The following is an 18,699-nucleotide window of genomic DNA, read 5'->3' as shown; positions in this document are numbered from 1 at the left end:
AAAGTTAGATTTACTATTATAAAAATGTTTGATTACCTTTGCTGTGTCTTCGTCAGAATGCACTCCCAGGACTGCTACTTCAATAGCAAATGTTGGTTTGGTTCAAAATAATCCATCGTTATGTTCGAATAGCCGCGTTTTGTTCGTGCGTTCAAGACACTATCCGAAATAGTAAAGAAGGGTGTCGCGCACGGCGCGTTTCGTGACAAAAAAATTCTAAATATTCCATTACCGTACTTCGAAGCATGTCAACCGCTGTTTAAAATCAATTTTTATGCCATTTTTCTCGTAAAAAGCGATAATATTCCGACAGGGAAAGCGTCTTTTCGTTCAAACAGATGAAAAAATCCAAAAGGTGGTGTCGGCCGTGCATAAGCCTCAGTCTGATTGTCCTCTGATAGACCACTTGCGAAAGGCGATAATGTGTTTCAGCCTGGGGCTGGAATGACGTCATTCAGCTTTTTCCCGGGTTCTGAGAGCCTATTGGAGACGTAGGAAGTGTCACGTTAGAGCAAAGATCCTCAGTAAATGATAGAGATGGTAAAGAAGAACAAGAAATGGTCAGACAGGCCACTTCCTGTAAAGGAATCTTCTCAGGTTTTTGCCTGCCAAATGAGTTCTGTTATACTCACAGACACCATTCAAACAGTTTTAGAAACTTTAGGGTGTTTTCTATCCAAAGCCAATAAGTATATGCATATTCTAGTTACTGGGCAGGAGTGGTAACCAGATTAAATCGGGTACGTTTTTTATCCGGTCGTGTAAATACTGCCCCCTAGCCCTAACAGGTTAAGGGGGTGTTGTTGGTGGGGTGTTGTCTGGGTCTGGTTAAGGGGGTGGGGGTCGGTTGAGGTGTTGTTGTGTTGTCTGGGTCTGGTTAGGGAGGGGTGTTGTTGTGCTGGACTGTTGTCTGGGTCTGGTTAAGGGGGTGTTGTTGTGCTGGACTGTTGTCTGGGTCTGGTTAAGTTGTCTGGGTCTGGTTAAGGGGGTGTTGTTGTGCTGGACTGTTGTCTGGGTCTGGTTAACCTCTCTAGGGTCGGTGGGACGAAATCGTCCCTATGTAACAGCCAGTGGAATCCTGTGGCGCGTTATTCAAATACCTTACAAATGCTATTACTTTAATTTCTCAAACATATGACTATTTTACACCATTTTAAAGATAAGACTCTCGTTAATCTAACCACACTGTCCGATTTCAAAAAGGCTTTACAACAAAAGCAAAACATTAGATTATGTCAGCAGAGTACCCAGCCAGAAATAATCAGACACCCATTTTTCAAGCTAGCATATAATGTCACATAAACCCAAACCACAGCTAAATGCAGCACTAACCTTTGATGATGTTCATCAGATGACACACCTAGGACATTATGTTATACAATACATGCATGTTTTGTTCAATCAAGTTCATATTTATATCAAAAACCAGTTGTTTACATTAGCATCTGACGTTCAGAACTAGCATACCCCCCGCAAACTTCCGGTGAATTTACTAAATTACTCACGATAAACGTTCACAAAAAACATAACAATTATTTTAAGAATTATAGATACAGAACTCCTTTATGCAATCGCTATGTCCGATTTTAGAATAGCTTTTCGGTGAAAGCACATTTTGCAATATTCTAAGTAGATAGCCCGGCATCACAGGGCTAGCTATTTAGACACCCACCAAGTTTAGCCCTCACCAAAGTTAGATTTACTATAAGAAAAATGTTATTACCTTTGCTGTTCTTTGTCAGAATGCACTCCCAGGACTTCTACTTCAATAGCAAATGTTGGTTTGGTTCAAAATAATCCATAGTTATGTTCAAATATCCTCTGTTTTGTTCGTGCGTTCAAGACACTATCCGAAGTGTAAAGAAGGGTGACGCGCACGACGCGTTTCGTGAGAAAAAAATTCTAAATATTCCATTACCGTACTTCGAAGCATGTCAACCACTGTTTAAAATCAATTTTTATGCCATTTTTCTCGTAAAAAAAGCGATAATATTCCGACCGGGAAAGCGTGTTTACGTTCAAAGAGAGAAAAAATAAAAACATGGTGTCGCCTTGTGCATGCGCCTCAGTCTGATTGTCCTCTGATAGACCACTTACCAAAGGCGCTAATGTTTTTCAGCCAGGGGCTGTAATTACATCATTCAGCTTTTTCCCGGGTTCTGAGAGCCTATTGGAGCCGTAGGAAGTGTCACGTTACAGCAAAGATCCTCAGTTTTCAATAAAGAGAGTCAAGAAGAACAAGAACTTGTCAGACAGGCCACTTCCTGTAAGGAATCTTCTCAGGTTTTTGCCTGCCATATGAGTTATGTTATACTCACAGACACCATTCAAACAGTTTTAGAAACTTTAGGGTGTTTTCTATCCAAAGCCAATAATTATATGCATATTCTAGTTACTGGGCAGGAGTAATAACCAGATTAAATCGGGTACGTTTTTTATCCGGTCGTGTAAATACTGCCCCCTAGCCCTAACAGGTTAAGGGGGTGTTGTGTTGTCTGGGTCTGGTTGAGGGGGTGTTGTTGTGCTGGACTGTTGTCTGGGTCTGGTTAAGGGGGTGTTGTTGTCTGGGTCTGGTTGAGGGGGTGTTGTTGTGCTGGACTGTTGTCTGGGTCTGGTTGAGGGGGTGTTGTTGTCTGGGTCTGGTTGAGGGGTGTTGGTGCTGGACTGTTGTCTGGGTCTGGTTAAGGGGGTGTTGTTGGGACTGTTGTCTGGGTCTGGTTAAGGGGTGTTGTTGGGGGTTGTTGTCTGGGTCTGGTTAAGGGGGTGTTGTTGTCTGGGTCTGGTTAAGGGGGTGTTGTTGTCTGGGGTAAGGGGGTGTTGTTGTCTGGGTCTGGTGATGTTGCTGGGTCTGGTTAAGGGGTGTCTGGGTCTGGTTAAGGGGGTGTTGTTGTCTGGGTCTGGTTAAGGGGGTGTTGTTGTCTGGGTCTGGTTAAGTTGCTGGTCTGGTTAAGGGGGGTTGTTGTCTGGGTCTGGTTAAGGGGGTGTTGTTGTGCTGGACTGTTGTCTGGGTCTGGTTAAGGGGGTGTTGTTGTGCTGGACTGTTGTCTGGGTCTGTGTTGACTGGAGTGTAATCACCTGCTGTTCCAGCTCCACCTGCCTTTCCTCCAGCTGGGTGAATGTATCCTTCATTTCAATGAGGGAGTATTACTCTGTGCTGGGAGGTTGACTTTCCTCTTGGGGGGTTATATAATGAAGAGGTCTGGGGGTTGCTGGTCTGTGGGGTTATATAATGAAGAGGTCTGGGGGTTGCTGGTCTGTGGGGTTATATAATGAAGAGGTCTGGGGGTTGCTGGTCTGTGGGGTTATATAGTGAAGAGGTCTGGGGGTTGCTGGTCTGTGGGGTTATATAATGAAGAGGTCTGGGGTTGCTGGTCTGTGGGGTTATATAATGAAGAGGTCTGGGGGTTGCTGGTCTGTGGGGTTATATAATGAAGAGGTCTGGGAGGTTGACTGGTCTGTGGGGTTATATAATGAAGAGGTCTGGGGGTTGCTCGTCTGTGGGGTTATATAATGAAGAGGTCTGGGGGTTGCTGGTCTGTGGGGTTATATAATGAAGAGGTCTGGGGGTTGCTGGTCTGTGGGGTTATATAATGAAGAGGTCTGGGGGTTGCTGGTCTGTGGGGTTATATAATGAAGAGGTCTGGGGGTTGCTGGTCTGTGGGGTTATATAATGAAGAGGTCTGGGGGTTGCTCGTCTGTGGGGTTAAATAATGAAGAGGTCTGGGGGTTGCTGGTCTGTGGGGTTAAATAATGAAGAGGTCTGGGGGTTGCTGGTCTGTGGGGTTATATAATGAAGAGGTCTGGTCTGACCCACTCGGGGTGGGGGTATCTTTCTCAAGGGAGAGCTTCTCCTGCTGGGCTAATTCTTTGATTAGGTGAAAGTTCAGCTGAAACTGTTTGGGGGGGTTGCCCTGTACCAATAATGTTCCAGACTTATAGAGATTTATATTAGCTGACTCAGAGTCCTCGTTGTCAAGTATCCTGAGTTTCCACCCCTCGTTAGTACCCCCTCTCTTAACAGAGGGGTAGTGTGCTAATATAGCACCATGCCAGGGGATGGTCTGGTTAATATAGCACTGTGCCAGGGGATGGTCTGGTTAATATAGCACTGTGCCAGGGGATGGTCTGGTTAATATAGCACTGTACCAGGGGATGGTCTGGTTAATATAGCACTGTGCCAGGGGATGGTCTGGTTAATATAGCACTGTGCCAGGGGATGGCCTGGTTAATATAGCACTGTGCCAGGGGATGGTCTGGTTAATATAGCACTGTGCCAGGGGATGGTCTGGTTAATATAGCACTGTGCCAGGGGATGGTCTGGTTAATATAGCACTGTGTCATGCCAGGGGATGGTCTGGTTAATATAGCACTGTGCCAGGGGATGGTCTGGTTAATATAGCACTGTGCCATGCCAGGGGATGGTCTGGTTAATATAGCACTGTGCCAGGGGATGGTCTGGTTAATATAGCACTGTGCCATGCCAGGGGATGGTCTGGTTAATATAGCACTGTGCCAGGGGATGGTCTGGTTAATATAGCACTGTGCCAGGGGATGGCCTGGTTAATATAGCACCATGCCAGGGGATGGCCTGGTTAATATAGTACTGTGCCAGGGGATGGTCTGGTTAATATAGCACTGTGCCATGCCAGGGGATGGTCTGGTTAATATAGCACTGTGCCAGGGGATGGTCTGGTTAATATAGCACTGTGCCAGGGGATGGTCTGGTTAATATAGCACTGTGCCATGCCAGGGGATGGTCTGGTTAATATAGCACTGTGCCAGGGGATGGGCTGGTTAATATAGCACTGTGCCAGGGGATGGTCTGGTTAATATAGCACTGTGTCATGCCAGGGGATGGTCTGGTTAATATAGCACTGTGCCAGGGGATGGTCTGGTTAATATAGCACTGTGCCATGCCAGGGGATGGTCTGGTTAATATAGCACCATGCCAGGGGATGGCCTGGTTAATATAGCACTGTGCCATGGGATGGTCTGGTTAATATAGCATTGTGCCAGGGGATGGTCTGGTTAATATAGCACTGTGCCAGGGGATGGTCTGGTTAATATAGCACTGTGCCAGGGGATGGTCTGGTTAATATAGCACTGTGTCATGCCAGGGGATGGTCTGGTTAATATAGCACTGTACCAGGGGATGGTCTGGTTAATATAGCATTGTGCCAGGGGATGGTCTGGTTAATATAGCACTGTACCAGGGGATGGTCTGGTTAATATAGCACTGTGTCATGCCAGGGGATGGTCTGGTTAATATAGCACTGTGCCATGCCAGGGGATGGTCTGGTTAATATAGCACTGTGTCAGGGGATGGTCTGGTTAATATAGCACTGTGCCATGCCAGGGGTGGTCTGGTTAATATAGCACTGTGCCATGCCAGGGGATGGTCTGGTTAATATAGCACTGTGCCATGCCAGGGGATGGTCTGGTTAATATAGCACTGTGCCAGGGGATGGTCTGGTTAATATAGCACTGTGCCAGGGGATGGTCTGGTTAATATAGCACTGTGCCAGGGGATGGTCTGGTTAATATAGCACTGTGCCAGGGGATGGTCTGGTTAATATAGCACTGTGCCAGGGGATGGTCTGGTTAATATAGCACTGTGCCAGGGGATGGTCTGGTTGAACAGTGTTGAACAGACCTGAGCACGAGAGTTTCCTGTTTTAGTTTCTGTCTATAGGCTGGGAGCAACAAAATGGAGTCGTGGTCAGATTTTCCGAAAGGAGGGCGGGGGAGGGCTTTGTATGCGTCGCGGAACTTAGAGTAACAATGATCCAGGGTGTTGCCAGCCCGGGTCGCGGATTCGATATGCTGATCAAATTTAGGGAGCCTTGTTTTCAGATTAGCCTTGTTAAAATCCCCAGCTACAATAAATGCAGCCTCAGGATATGTGGTTTCCAGTTTATATAGAGTCCAATGAAGTTCTTTCAGGGCCGTCGATGTGTCTGCTTGTTGGGGGATATACATGACTGTGATTATAATCGAAGAGAATTCTCTTGGTAGATAATGGGGTCGGCATTTGATTGTAAGTTAGCTAACATACCGGTACATACTGCTGTAATGATATGTAATGTGGTTCGTAAGGATAGCGTAGCCAACATAACGTTAGGTAGCTAGCTAACATACCGGTACATACTGCTGTAATGATATGCTATGTGGTTCGTAAGGATAGCGTAGCCAACATAACGTTAGGTAGCTAGCTAACATACCGGTACATACTGCTGTAATGATATGCTATGTGGTTCGTAAGGACAGCGTAGCTAGCTAACATACCGGTACATACTGCTGTAATGATATGCTATGTGGTTCGTAAGGATAGCGTAGCCAACATAACGTTAGGTAGCTGTGCTGTTTAATTTGGGTTACAATGTGCTGTGTTTTCCTGTTGTAGTAGACCTGTTTATGCAAAAATAAACATAAAGCCTTGTTCACATTGGCAGTTTGAAGTGACTAAATATATATATTTTTTGCACATCTGATTAGAATCTGTTCTTTTTCCCACGGTCTGAACAGCCAAAAATCACTTGGAAGCAGATATTTCAAGCCACATTTCAAACCACCTTCAGTGGTTTGAAATCCGATATAAATCTGATTCCTGTTCATGCAACTTGTCTGAATGGTCAAATCTTATTTATTTCTCCTCGAGTGGTTTTTAGACTGTTCTTTGGCATATCTTGTTGCTTGCTAGCTACTCTGTTGACAGTTTTCACAAGAACTTGTGATAGCTAACTAGCTTGTTTTTTGTCTACAAATGAGTGAATGTGCTAGAAATCTAAAACGCTATGCCTAGCTAGCGAGTTGACTGCTGTGGCTGACCAAAAAGGACCATCATATCCTTTGAGGCTTTAAAAGCGTTCTTACACTATCATTTTGATCATTCAAAGCAACTGGAAAATGTCCATGGCAGACATTGTCACCTTGGGCTGCAACATATCTTCTGAGTGACAGCAAGCACGAGCGCCACAACCGATCATTCTACATTACTGCGCACACACACACATCATTACTCTGACAACTAGTGTAGCCATGTCACTTTTAACTTGCTGTTTGGACAGTCAGTATTCCAAAACTGATTTGAGCATTAAGGCTTGCAGTGTGAACAAGGCTTTAGAAGTTCTCTCCAAACCATCTATTATTGTGTCTGTCCACATAGTACTTGTGTTTTAGTATAGATTAATGTATTGTGTTCTAGGTGAGTGTGTTGCAGCATTCTGTGAACATCTCTGGCAGTCCAACATGATTTAGTATTGAACATGATAATGTATAGATAATGTATTGATAATGTATTGATAATGCATTCTATTCTAGGTGAATGTGGAGCAGGACTCTGTGAACATCTCTGGCCAGTCCAACATGATTTAGTATTGATAATGTATTGATAATGTATTGATAATGCATTCTATTCTAGGTGAGTGTGGTTCAGGACTCTGTGAACATCTCTGGCCAGTCCAACATGATTTAGTATTGAACATGTAAATGTATAGATAATGTATGGATAATGTATTGATCATGTATTGTATGTTATATTGTATTCTAGGTGTAAATCTGTAAATAGCCCACCCAGTCTACCTACCTCATCCCCATATTGTTTTTATTTACTTTTTTGCTCTTTTGCACACCAGTATCACTACTTGCACATCATCCTCTGCTCATCTATCACTCCACTGTTAATCTGCTAAATTGTAATTACTTCGCTACTATGGCCTATTTATTGCCTTACCTCCTCACGCCATTTGCACACACTGTATATAGACTTTTCCTATTGTGTTATTGACTGTACGTTTGTTTATCCCATGTGTAACTCTGTTGTTTGTGTCACACTGCTTTGCTTTATCTTGGCCAGGTCACAGTTGTAAATGAGAACTTGTTCTCAACTGGCCTACCTGGTTAAATAAAGGTGAAATAAACATTAAAAATGAAAGGTGAATGTGGTTCAGGACTCTGTGAACATCTCTGGCCAGTCTAACATGATTTAGTATTGATCATGTAAATGTATAGATAATGTATGGATAATGTATTGATCATGTATTGATAATGCATTGTATTCTAGGTGAGTGTGGTGCAGGACTCTGTGAACATCTCTGGCCAGTCCAACATGATTTAGTATTGATCATGTAAATGTATAGATAATGTATGGATAATGTATTGATAATGTATTGTATGTTATATTGTATTGTAGGTGAGTGTGGTGCAGGACTCGGTGAACATCTCTGGCCAGTCCAACATTAACATGCTGAAGGTCCCAGAGTGCCAGCTGTCAGATGACCTGGGGAACCTGTGGCAGTGTTCCCGCTTCACTGACTGTTCCCTCTATGTGGGAGGGCAGGAGTTCAAGGCTCACAAATCCATCCTGGCAGGTAACACTACTACACTACTACATTACTACTACTACATTACTACTACTACTACACCACTAATACCTCTCTACCACTACCAGCCAGCACCAGCCCCCTCTCTACCACTACACTACTAAACTACTGCTACATTACTACTACTACACCACTAATACCTCTCTACCACTACCAGCCCCCTCTCTACCACTACACTACTACACCACTACTAAACTACTACTACTACACTACTACTACACTACTGCTACATTACTACTACTACTACACCACTACTAAACTACTACTACATTACTACTACTACACCACTAATACCTCTCTACCACTACCAGCCCCCTCTCTACCACTACCAGCCCCCTCTCTACCACTACACTACTAAACTACTGCTACATTACTACTACTACACCACTAATACGCTATGAATACTACACCACCATTAATACATTACTACTACTACACCACTAATATGCTACGAATACTACACCACCATTAATACACTACTACTACTACATCTCAAATACACTTCTAATACACTGCTACTACTATTACATCACTAATACACTACTAATACTACACCACCATTAATACACTACTACCTACTACTACATCACCATTAATACACTATTTCTAATACTACACTACTGCTACTCTACTACACCACTAATACATTACTTATACTACTACTACAACACTACTACTACTACTAATACAATGCTGCTACTACACTAATACTACTTCTACTACTACTACACCACTAATACACTACTTCTACTACTACATCAATTCTACTACTACTTTACTTCTACACTACTACTACTGCTACACCACAACTAAACTACTGCTACAATACTACTACTACACCACGAATACACTACTTCTACTGCAACACTACTACTACTACACCACTACTACTACTACTACTACTACTACTACAACACCACCATTAATACACTACTACTTCTACTACAACACTACTACTACTACTACTACTACTACTACTACTACTACAATACTACTACTACTACAACACCACTACTACTACTACACCACTACTACTACTACACCACCATTAATACACTACTACTTATACTACTACAACACCTACTACCACTACTACTACTACAATACTACTACCACTACTACTACTACACCACTACTAAACTACTGCTACACTACTACTAATACACCACTGGTACACTACTTCTGTTACAACACTACACCTACTACAACAATACTACTACTACAATACTACTACTGCTATACCGCTACTAAACCACTGCTACACTACTACTACTACTACCCACTAATACACTGCTTCTACTACTACTACAGTGATGCTACTACATTACTACTACTACACCACTAATACACTACTACTACTACTACTACACCACCATTAATACACTACTACTACTACACCACTAATACACTAGTACTACTACTACTACACCACCATTAATACACTACTACTACTACGACACCACTGCTACACCACTAATACACCACTACTAAACTACTACTACTACACCACTGCTACACCACTAATACACCACTACTAAACTACTACTACGACACCACTGCTACTACACAACTACTAAACTACTGCTACACTACTGCTACACCACTAATACAGTACTACTACTACACCACTAATACACTACTACTACATCACCATTAATACACTACTTCTACTACAGCACTACTACTACTACACCTACTAATACATCATCATTAATACACTACTTCTACTATTGCTACTACACCTTTGCTACTACTACACCACTGCTATACTACGACTACTACACCACTAATACACTACTACAATACTACTGCTACACCACTAATACCCTACTAATAAACTCATGCTGCACTACTGCTACTACACCACTACTACACCACTACTAAACTACTGTTACACTACTACTACATAACTAATACACGACTACTACTACACCACCAATACATTACTTCTACAATACTGCTAGTACTTCTACTACTACAGCACTACTCCTACTACACCACTACTACTATACCACTACTAAACTACTGCTACACTACTACTACTACACCACCAATACACTACTAATACTACTACAATACTACTACTACACCACTAATACACTACTGCTAAACTACTGCTACACTACTTCTACATAACTAATACACTACTACTACTACTACACCACTACTAAACTGCTACACTACTACTACTACTATACCACCAATACTACTAAAATACTGCTACTACATCACTAATACACTACTACTACTACACCACTACTAAACTACTGCTACACTACTACTACTACTACTACTACACCACTAATACACCACTTCTACTACTACACCACTACTACTACTACTACTACTACTACTACTACTGCTACTACTACACCACTAATACACTACTACTACATCACTAATGCACTGCTTCTACACCACTAATACACTACTACTACTACTACTACACCACTAATTCATTACCGCTACATCACTACTACTACACCACTAATTTACTACTTCTACACTACTACTCCATTACTACTACACTACTACTATGCTACTACACCATTACTACTACACTACTACTATGCTACTACACCATTACTACTACACCATTACTACTACACTTCTACCAATACACACCTCCTACTACTACCCTAATACTACACTATTACCAATACCAATACACACCTCCTACTACTACACTACTACTACACCACCATCACTACTACACCACTGCCACTACCCCACCACTGCTACTACACCACCACTATTACTACGACACCACCAATACTACTACACCACCACTTCTACTACACCACCACTACTACTACACCACCACTACTACTACCCCACCACTACTACTACCCCACCACTACTACTACACCACCACTACTACTACACCACCACTTCTACTACACCACCACTACGACTACCCCACTGCTACTACACCACCACTACTACTACCACCACTACTACTACACCACCACTACTACACCACCACTACTACTACCCCACCACTACTACTACACCACCACCAATACTACTACACCACCACTTCTACTACACCACCACCACTACTACTACACCAATACTACACCACCACTACTACTACCCCACCACTACTACTACATCACCACTTCTACTACTACACCACCACTACTACTACACCACCACTACTACTACCCCACCACTACTACTACACCACCACCACTACTACTACCCCACCACTACTACACCACCACTACTACTACCCCACCACTACTACTACACCACCACTACTACACCACCACTACTACTACACCACCACTACTACTACACCACCATTACTACTACACCACCGCTACTACTACACCACCATTACTACTACACCACCACTACTACTACTACTACAACACCACTACTACTACACCACCACTGCTACTACACCACCACTACTACTACACCACCACTACTACTACACCACCACTACTACTACACCACCGCTACTACTACACCACCACTACTACTACACCACCACTACTACTACTACACCACCACCACTACTACTACCCCACTGCTACTACACCACCACTATACTACCCCACTGCTACTACTACACCACCACTACTACTACACCACTACTACTACTACACCACCATTACTACTACCCCACCACTATTACTACACCACCACCACTACTACTACACCACCACCACTGCTACTACACTACCACTACTACTACCCCACTGCTACTACACCACCACCACCACTACCCCACCACTACTACTACACCACCACCACTACTACACCACTACTACTACTACTACTACACCACCACTACTACACCACCACCACTACTACACCACCACTACTACTACCCCACCACTACTACTACACCACCACTACTACTACACCACTACTACTACTACTACACCACCACTACTACTACACCACTACTACTACTACACCACCATTACTACTACCCCACCACTACTACTACACCACCACTACTACTACCCCACCACTACTACTACACCACCACCACTACTACTACCCCACTGCTACTACCCCACTGCTACTACCACACCACCACTACTACTACACCACTACTACTACTACACCACCACTACTACTACACCACTACTACTACTACCCCACTACTACTACTACACCACCACTTTTATTACACCACCACTACTACTACACCACCACTACTATTAGACCACCACTACTACTACACCACCACTACTACTACACCACCACTACTACTACCCCACCGCTACTACTACACCACCACTACTACTACCCCACTGCTACTACACCACCACTACTACTACACCACCACCACTACTACTACCCCACTGCTACTACACCACCACTACTACACCACCACCACTACTACACCACCACTACTACTACCCCACCACTACTACTACACCACCACTACTACTACTACTACACCACCACTACTACTAGCCCACCACTACTACGCCACCATTACTACTACCCCACCACTACTACTACACCACCACTACTACTACCCCACCACTACTACTACACCACCACTACTACTACTACCCCAGCATTACTACTACACCACCACTACTACTACACCACCACTACTACTACACCACCACTACTACTACACCACCACTGCTACTACTACACCACCACTACTACTACACCACCACTACTACTACCGCACTACTACTACACCACCACTACTACTACACCACCACTGCTACACCACCACTACTACTACCCCACTGCTACTACACCACCACTACTACTACACCACCACTACTACTACACCACCACTACTACTACCCCACCACCACTACTACCCCACCGCTACTACACCACCACTACTACTACACCACCACTACTACACCACTACTACTACTACACCACCACTGCTACTACACCACCACTACTACTACACCACCACTACTATCCCACCACTACTACTACAACACCACCACTACTACACCACCACCACTACTACTACCCCACCACTACTACACCACCACCACTTCTACTACACCACCACTACTACTACACTACCACTGCTACTACACCACCACCACTACTACTACCCCACCACTACTACACCGCCACCACTTTACTACACCACCACTACTACTACACCACCACTGCTACTACACCACCACCACTACTACTACCCCACCACTACTACACCGCCACCACTTTACTACACCACCACTATTACTACCCCACCACCATTACAACACTGCCACTACTACTACTACACCACTACTACTACACCACCACTAATACTACTACACCACTACTACTATCCCACCACTATTACGACACCACCACTACTATTTCTACACCACTACTACACCACCACCACTACTACTACCCCACCACTACTACACCACCACCACTTCTACTACACCACCACTACTACTACACTACCACTGCTACTACACCACCACCACTACTACTACCCCACCACTACTACACCACCACCACTGCTACTACACCACTATTACTACTACACCACCATTACTACTACACCACCACTACTACTACCCCACCACCATTACGACACCGCCACTACTACTACACCACCACTGCTACTACACCACTATTACTACTACACCACCATTACTACTACACCACCACTACTACTACCCCACCACCATTACGACACCACCACTACTACTACACCACCACTACTACTACACCACCACTACTACTACACCACCACTACTATTTCTACACCACTACTACTACACCACCACTACTACTACACCACCATTACTACTACGCCACCACTAATACTACACCACTACTACACCATTACAACTAAACTACTAGTTCCCGCTATGTGGGAGGGCAGGAGTTTAAGGCACACAAATCCATCCTAGCAGGTAATACCTTTCCGTCCAGCAGAACCTGGGTTCTAATCCCCTGACCCTAGCCCTCCCCTCCCTCTGGCTATCTCCCTTACTCTCCGTCCAGCAGAACCTGGGTTCTAATCCCCTGACCCTAGCCCTCCCCTCCCTCTGGCTATCTCCCTTACTCTCCGTCCAGCAGCACCTGGGTTCTAATCCCTTGACCCTAGCCCTCCCCTCCCTCTGGCTATCTCCCTTACTCTCCGTCCAGCAGCACCTGGGTTCTAATCCCCTGACCCTAGCCCTCCCCTCCCTCTGGCTATCTCCCTTACTCTCCGTCCAGCAGCACCTGGGTTCTAATCCCCTGACCCTAGCCCTCCCCTCCCTCTGGCTATCTCCCTTACTCTCCGTCCAGCAGCACCTGGGTTCTAATCCCTTGACCCTAGCCCTCCCCTCCCTCTGGCTATCTCCCTTACTCTCCGTCCAGCAGCACCTGGGTTCTAATCCCTTGACCCTAATTGAATATTGCCAGTAGCTGCAACATGAAAATGTGTTAATATGTTATGGGGTTTTTGCCTCGAATCTTACTGATGTTATTGTCTTTGATTGACAGCAAGATCCCCCGTCTTTAACGCCATGTTTGAACATGAGATGGAGGAGAGTAAAAAGGTGGGTCTAGTTTTATTGACCTTTTTTATTTGCCCGGAATGACCGTTCCAGAGATGAAAGATACTACCGCTTTACTCCACATAGTAGACACAGGGATTTCAAACACTATTGTCCTGTCTCAGAACCGTGTGGACATCAGTGATGTGGAGCCAGACGTGTTTAAGGAGATGATGGGATTCATCTACACAGGGAAAGCTCCCAACCTGGACAAGATGGCCGACAACCTGCTGGCAGCTGCTGACAAAGTAAGTCATAGTCATAAGAAATAATCTGCCTGTTTCAAATGATGTGTCAGAGCTTGAATTACGAGCTTGAAATACTGTAACCCAACGTTCTGTGCCGTGCTTATTTCCCACTACACTGTAATGTTATGGGGAGATTTTGTATTTGTATTTATTAGGGATCCCCATTAGCTACTCTTCCTGGGGTTTATTAGGGATCACCATTAGCTACTCTTCCTGGGGTTTATTAGGGATTCCCAATTAGCTACTCTTCCTGTGGTATTTTTAGGGATCCCCATTAGCTACACTTCCTGGGGTTTATTAGGGATCCCTGTTTTGCTACTCTTCCTGTGGTTTATTAGGGATCACCGTTAGCTACTTTCCCTGGAGTTTATTAGGGATCCCCATTAGCTACTCTTCCTGTGGTTTATTAGGGATCCCTGTTTTGCTACTCTTCTTGTGGTTTATTAGGGATCCCCATTAGCTACTCTTCCTGGGGTTTATTAGGGATCATCATTAGCTGCTCTTCCTGGGGGTTTATTAGGGATCCCCGTTAGCTACTCTTTCTGTGGTTTATTAGGGATTCCCGTTAGCTACTCTTCATGGGGTTCATTAGGGATCCCCTTTAGCTACTCTTCTTGTGCTTTATTAGGGATTCCCGTTAGCTATTTTTCCTGTGGTTTATTAGGGATCCCCATTAGCTACTCTTTCTGGGTTTTATTTTGGGATCACCATTAGCTACTCTTCCTGGGGTTTATTAGGGATCCCCATTAGCTACTCTTCCTGGGGTTTATTAGGGTTCCCCATTAGCTACTCTTCATGGGGTTCATTAGGGATCCCTGTTAGCTTCTCTTCCTGGGGTTTATTAGGGATCCCCATTAGCTACTCTTCCTGTGGGATTATTAGGGATCCCCATTAGCTACTCTTCCTGTGGTATTATTAGGGATCCCCATTAGCTACTCTTCCTGGGGTTTATTAGGGATCCCTGTTTTGCTACTCTTCTTGTGGTTTATTAGGGATTACCGTTAGCTACTCTTCCTGTGGTTTATTAGGGATCACCATTAGCTACTTTCCCTGGAGTTTATTAGGGATCCCCATTAGCTACTCTTCCTGGGGTTTATTAGGGATCCCTGTTTTGCTACTCTTCTTGTGGTTTATTAGGGATTACCGTTAGCTACTTTTCCTGGGGTTTATTAGGGATCCCCATTAGCTACTCTTCCTGTGGTATTTCTAGGGATCCCAATTAGCTAGTCTTCCTGTGGTATGTCTAGGGATCCCCATTAGCTACTCTTCCTGGGGTTTATTAGTGATCCCCATTAGCTTCTCTTCCTGGGGTTTATTAGGGATCCCCATTAGCTACTCTTCCTGGGGTTTATTAGGGATCCCCATTAGCTTCTCTTCCTGTAGTTTATTAGGGATCCCCGTTAGCTTCTCTTCCTGTAGTTTATTAGGGATCCCCGTTAGCTTCTCTTCCTGGGGTTTATTAGGGATCCCCATTAGCTACTCTTCCTGTGGTTTATTATGAACCCCGTTAGCTACTCTTTCTGGGGTTCATTAGGGATCCCCATTAGCTACTCTTCCTGGGGTTTGTTGTGGATCCCCATTAGCTTCTCTTCCTTTTTTTTAGGGATCCCCATTAGCTACTTCTCCTGGGGTTTATTAGGGATCCCCATGAGCTACTCTTTCTGGGGTTTATTAGGGGTCCCCGTTAGCTACTCTTCATGGTGTTTATTAGGGATCCCCATTAGCTACTTCTCCTGGGGTTTATTAGGGATCCCCATTAGCTTTTCTTCCTGGGGTTTATTGGGGATCCCCATTAGCTTCTCTTCCTGTGTTTTATTAGGGATCCCCGTTAGCTACTCTTCCTGTGGTTTATTAGGGATCCCTGTTAGCTGCTTTTGCTGTGGTTTATTAGGGATCCCCATTAGCTACTCTTCCTGGGGTTTATTAGGGATCCCCATTAGCTACTCTTCCTGTGGTTTATTAGGAACCCCATTAGCTACTCTTTCTGGGGTTCATTAGGGATCCCCATTAGCTACTCTTCCTGGGGTTTATTGTGGATCCCCATTAGCTACTCTTCCTGGGGTTTATTAGGGATCCCCATTAGCTAATCTTCCTTTTTTTTAGGGATCCCCATTAGCTACTTCTCCTGGGGTTTATTAGGGATCCCCATGAGCTACTCTTTCTGGGGTTTATTAGGGGTCCCCGTTAGCTACTCTTCATGGTGTTTATTAGGGATCCCCATTAGCTTTTCTTCCTGGGGTTTATTGGGGATCCCCATTAGCTTCTCTTCCTGTGGTTAATTGGGGATCCCCGTTAGCTACTCTTCCTGTGGTTTATTAGGGATCCCTGTTAGGTGCTTTTGCTGTGGTTTATTAGGGATCCCCATTAGCTACTCTTCCTGGGGTTTATTAGGGATTCCCATTAGCTACTTTTACATGGGTTTTTAGGGATCCCCATTAGCTTCTCTTCCTTGGGTTTATCAGGAATCCCCATTAGCTACTCCTCTGGGGGTTTATTAGGGATCCCTGTTAGCTTCTCTTCCCGGGGTTTATTGGGGATCCCCATTAGCTACTCTTCCTGGGGTTTATTGGGGATCCCTATTAGCTACTCTTCCTGTGGTTTATTAGGGATCCTCATTAGCTACTCTTCCTGTGGTATTATTAGGGATCCCCATTAGCTACTCTTCCTGGGGTTTATTAGGGACCACCGTTAGCTACTTTCCCTGGAGTTTATTAGGGATTCCCAATTAGCTACTCTTCCTGGGGTTTATTAGGGATCCCCATTAGCTACTCTTTCTGGGGTTTATTAGGGACCACCGTTAGCTACTTTCCCTGGAGTTTATTAGGGATTCCCAATTAGCTACTCTTCCTGTGGTATTTATAGGGATCCCAATTAGCTACTCTTCCTGTGTTATTTCTAGGGATCCCAATTAGCTACTCTTCCTGTGGTATTTCAAGGGATCCCCATTAGCTACTCTTCCTGTGGTATTATTAGGGATCCCCTTTAGCTACTCTTCCTGGGGTTTATTAGGGATGCCAATTAGCTACTCTTCCTTGGGTTTATTAGGGATCCCCATTAGCTACTCTTCCTGGGGTTTATTAGGGATCCCCATTAGCTATTCTTCCTGGGGTTTATTAGGGATCCCCATTAGCTACTCTTCCTGTGGTTTATTAGGGATCCCCTTTAGCTACTCTTCCTGGGGTTTATTAGGGATCCCCATTAGCTACTCTTCCTGGGGTTTATTAGGGATCCCCATTAGCTACTCTTCCTGGGGTTTATTAGGGATCCCCATTAGCTACTCTTCCTGGGGTTTATTAGGGATCCCCATTAGCTACTCTTCCTGGGGTTTATTAGGGATCCCCATTAGCTATTCTTCCTTGGGTTTATTAGGGATCCCCATTAGCTACTCTTCCTGGGGTTTATTAGGGATCCCCATTAGCTACTCTTCCTGTGGTTTATTAGGGATCCCCATTAGCTACTCTTTCTGGGGTTTGTTAGGGATCCCCATTAGCTACTCTTTCTGGGGTTTATTAGGGATCCTCATTTGCTACTCTTTCTGGGGTTCATTAGGGATCCTCATTAGCTACTCTTTCTGGG

The 18,699-nt window shown here is 44.4% G+C and overlaps 1 protein-coding gene across 3 annotated transcripts in view; it reads left to right on the top strand.

Moving 5' to 3' along the window:
* LOC106593662 (speckle-type POZ protein-like A) overlaps positions 1 to 18,699 on the top strand; it is a 224,595-nt gene that overhangs the window by 60,965 nt on the left and 144,931 nt on the right. For all 3 annotated transcript variants that reach the window (XM_045704961.1, XM_045704960.1, XM_045704962.1), the window contains 3 exons: positions 8,192 to 8,369; positions 14,823 to 14,878; positions 15,001 to 15,123. In XM_045704961.1, coding sequence (XP_045560917.1) covers positions 8,192 to 8,369; positions 14,823 to 14,878; positions 15,001 to 15,123 — 357 coding nt within the window. The remainder of the gene's footprint in view (positions 1 to 8,191; positions 8,370 to 14,822; positions 14,879 to 15,000; positions 15,124 to 18,699) is intronic.

The sequence above is a fragment of the Salmo salar genome, chromosome ssa21, assembly GCF_905237065.1.
Source record: "Salmo salar chromosome ssa21, Ssal_v3.1, whole genome shotgun sequence".
Lineage (NCBI taxonomy): Eukaryota > Metazoa > Chordata > Actinopteri > Salmoniformes > Salmonidae > Salmo > Salmo salar.
This window is presented reverse-complemented; position numbering and strand designations above follow the sequence as displayed.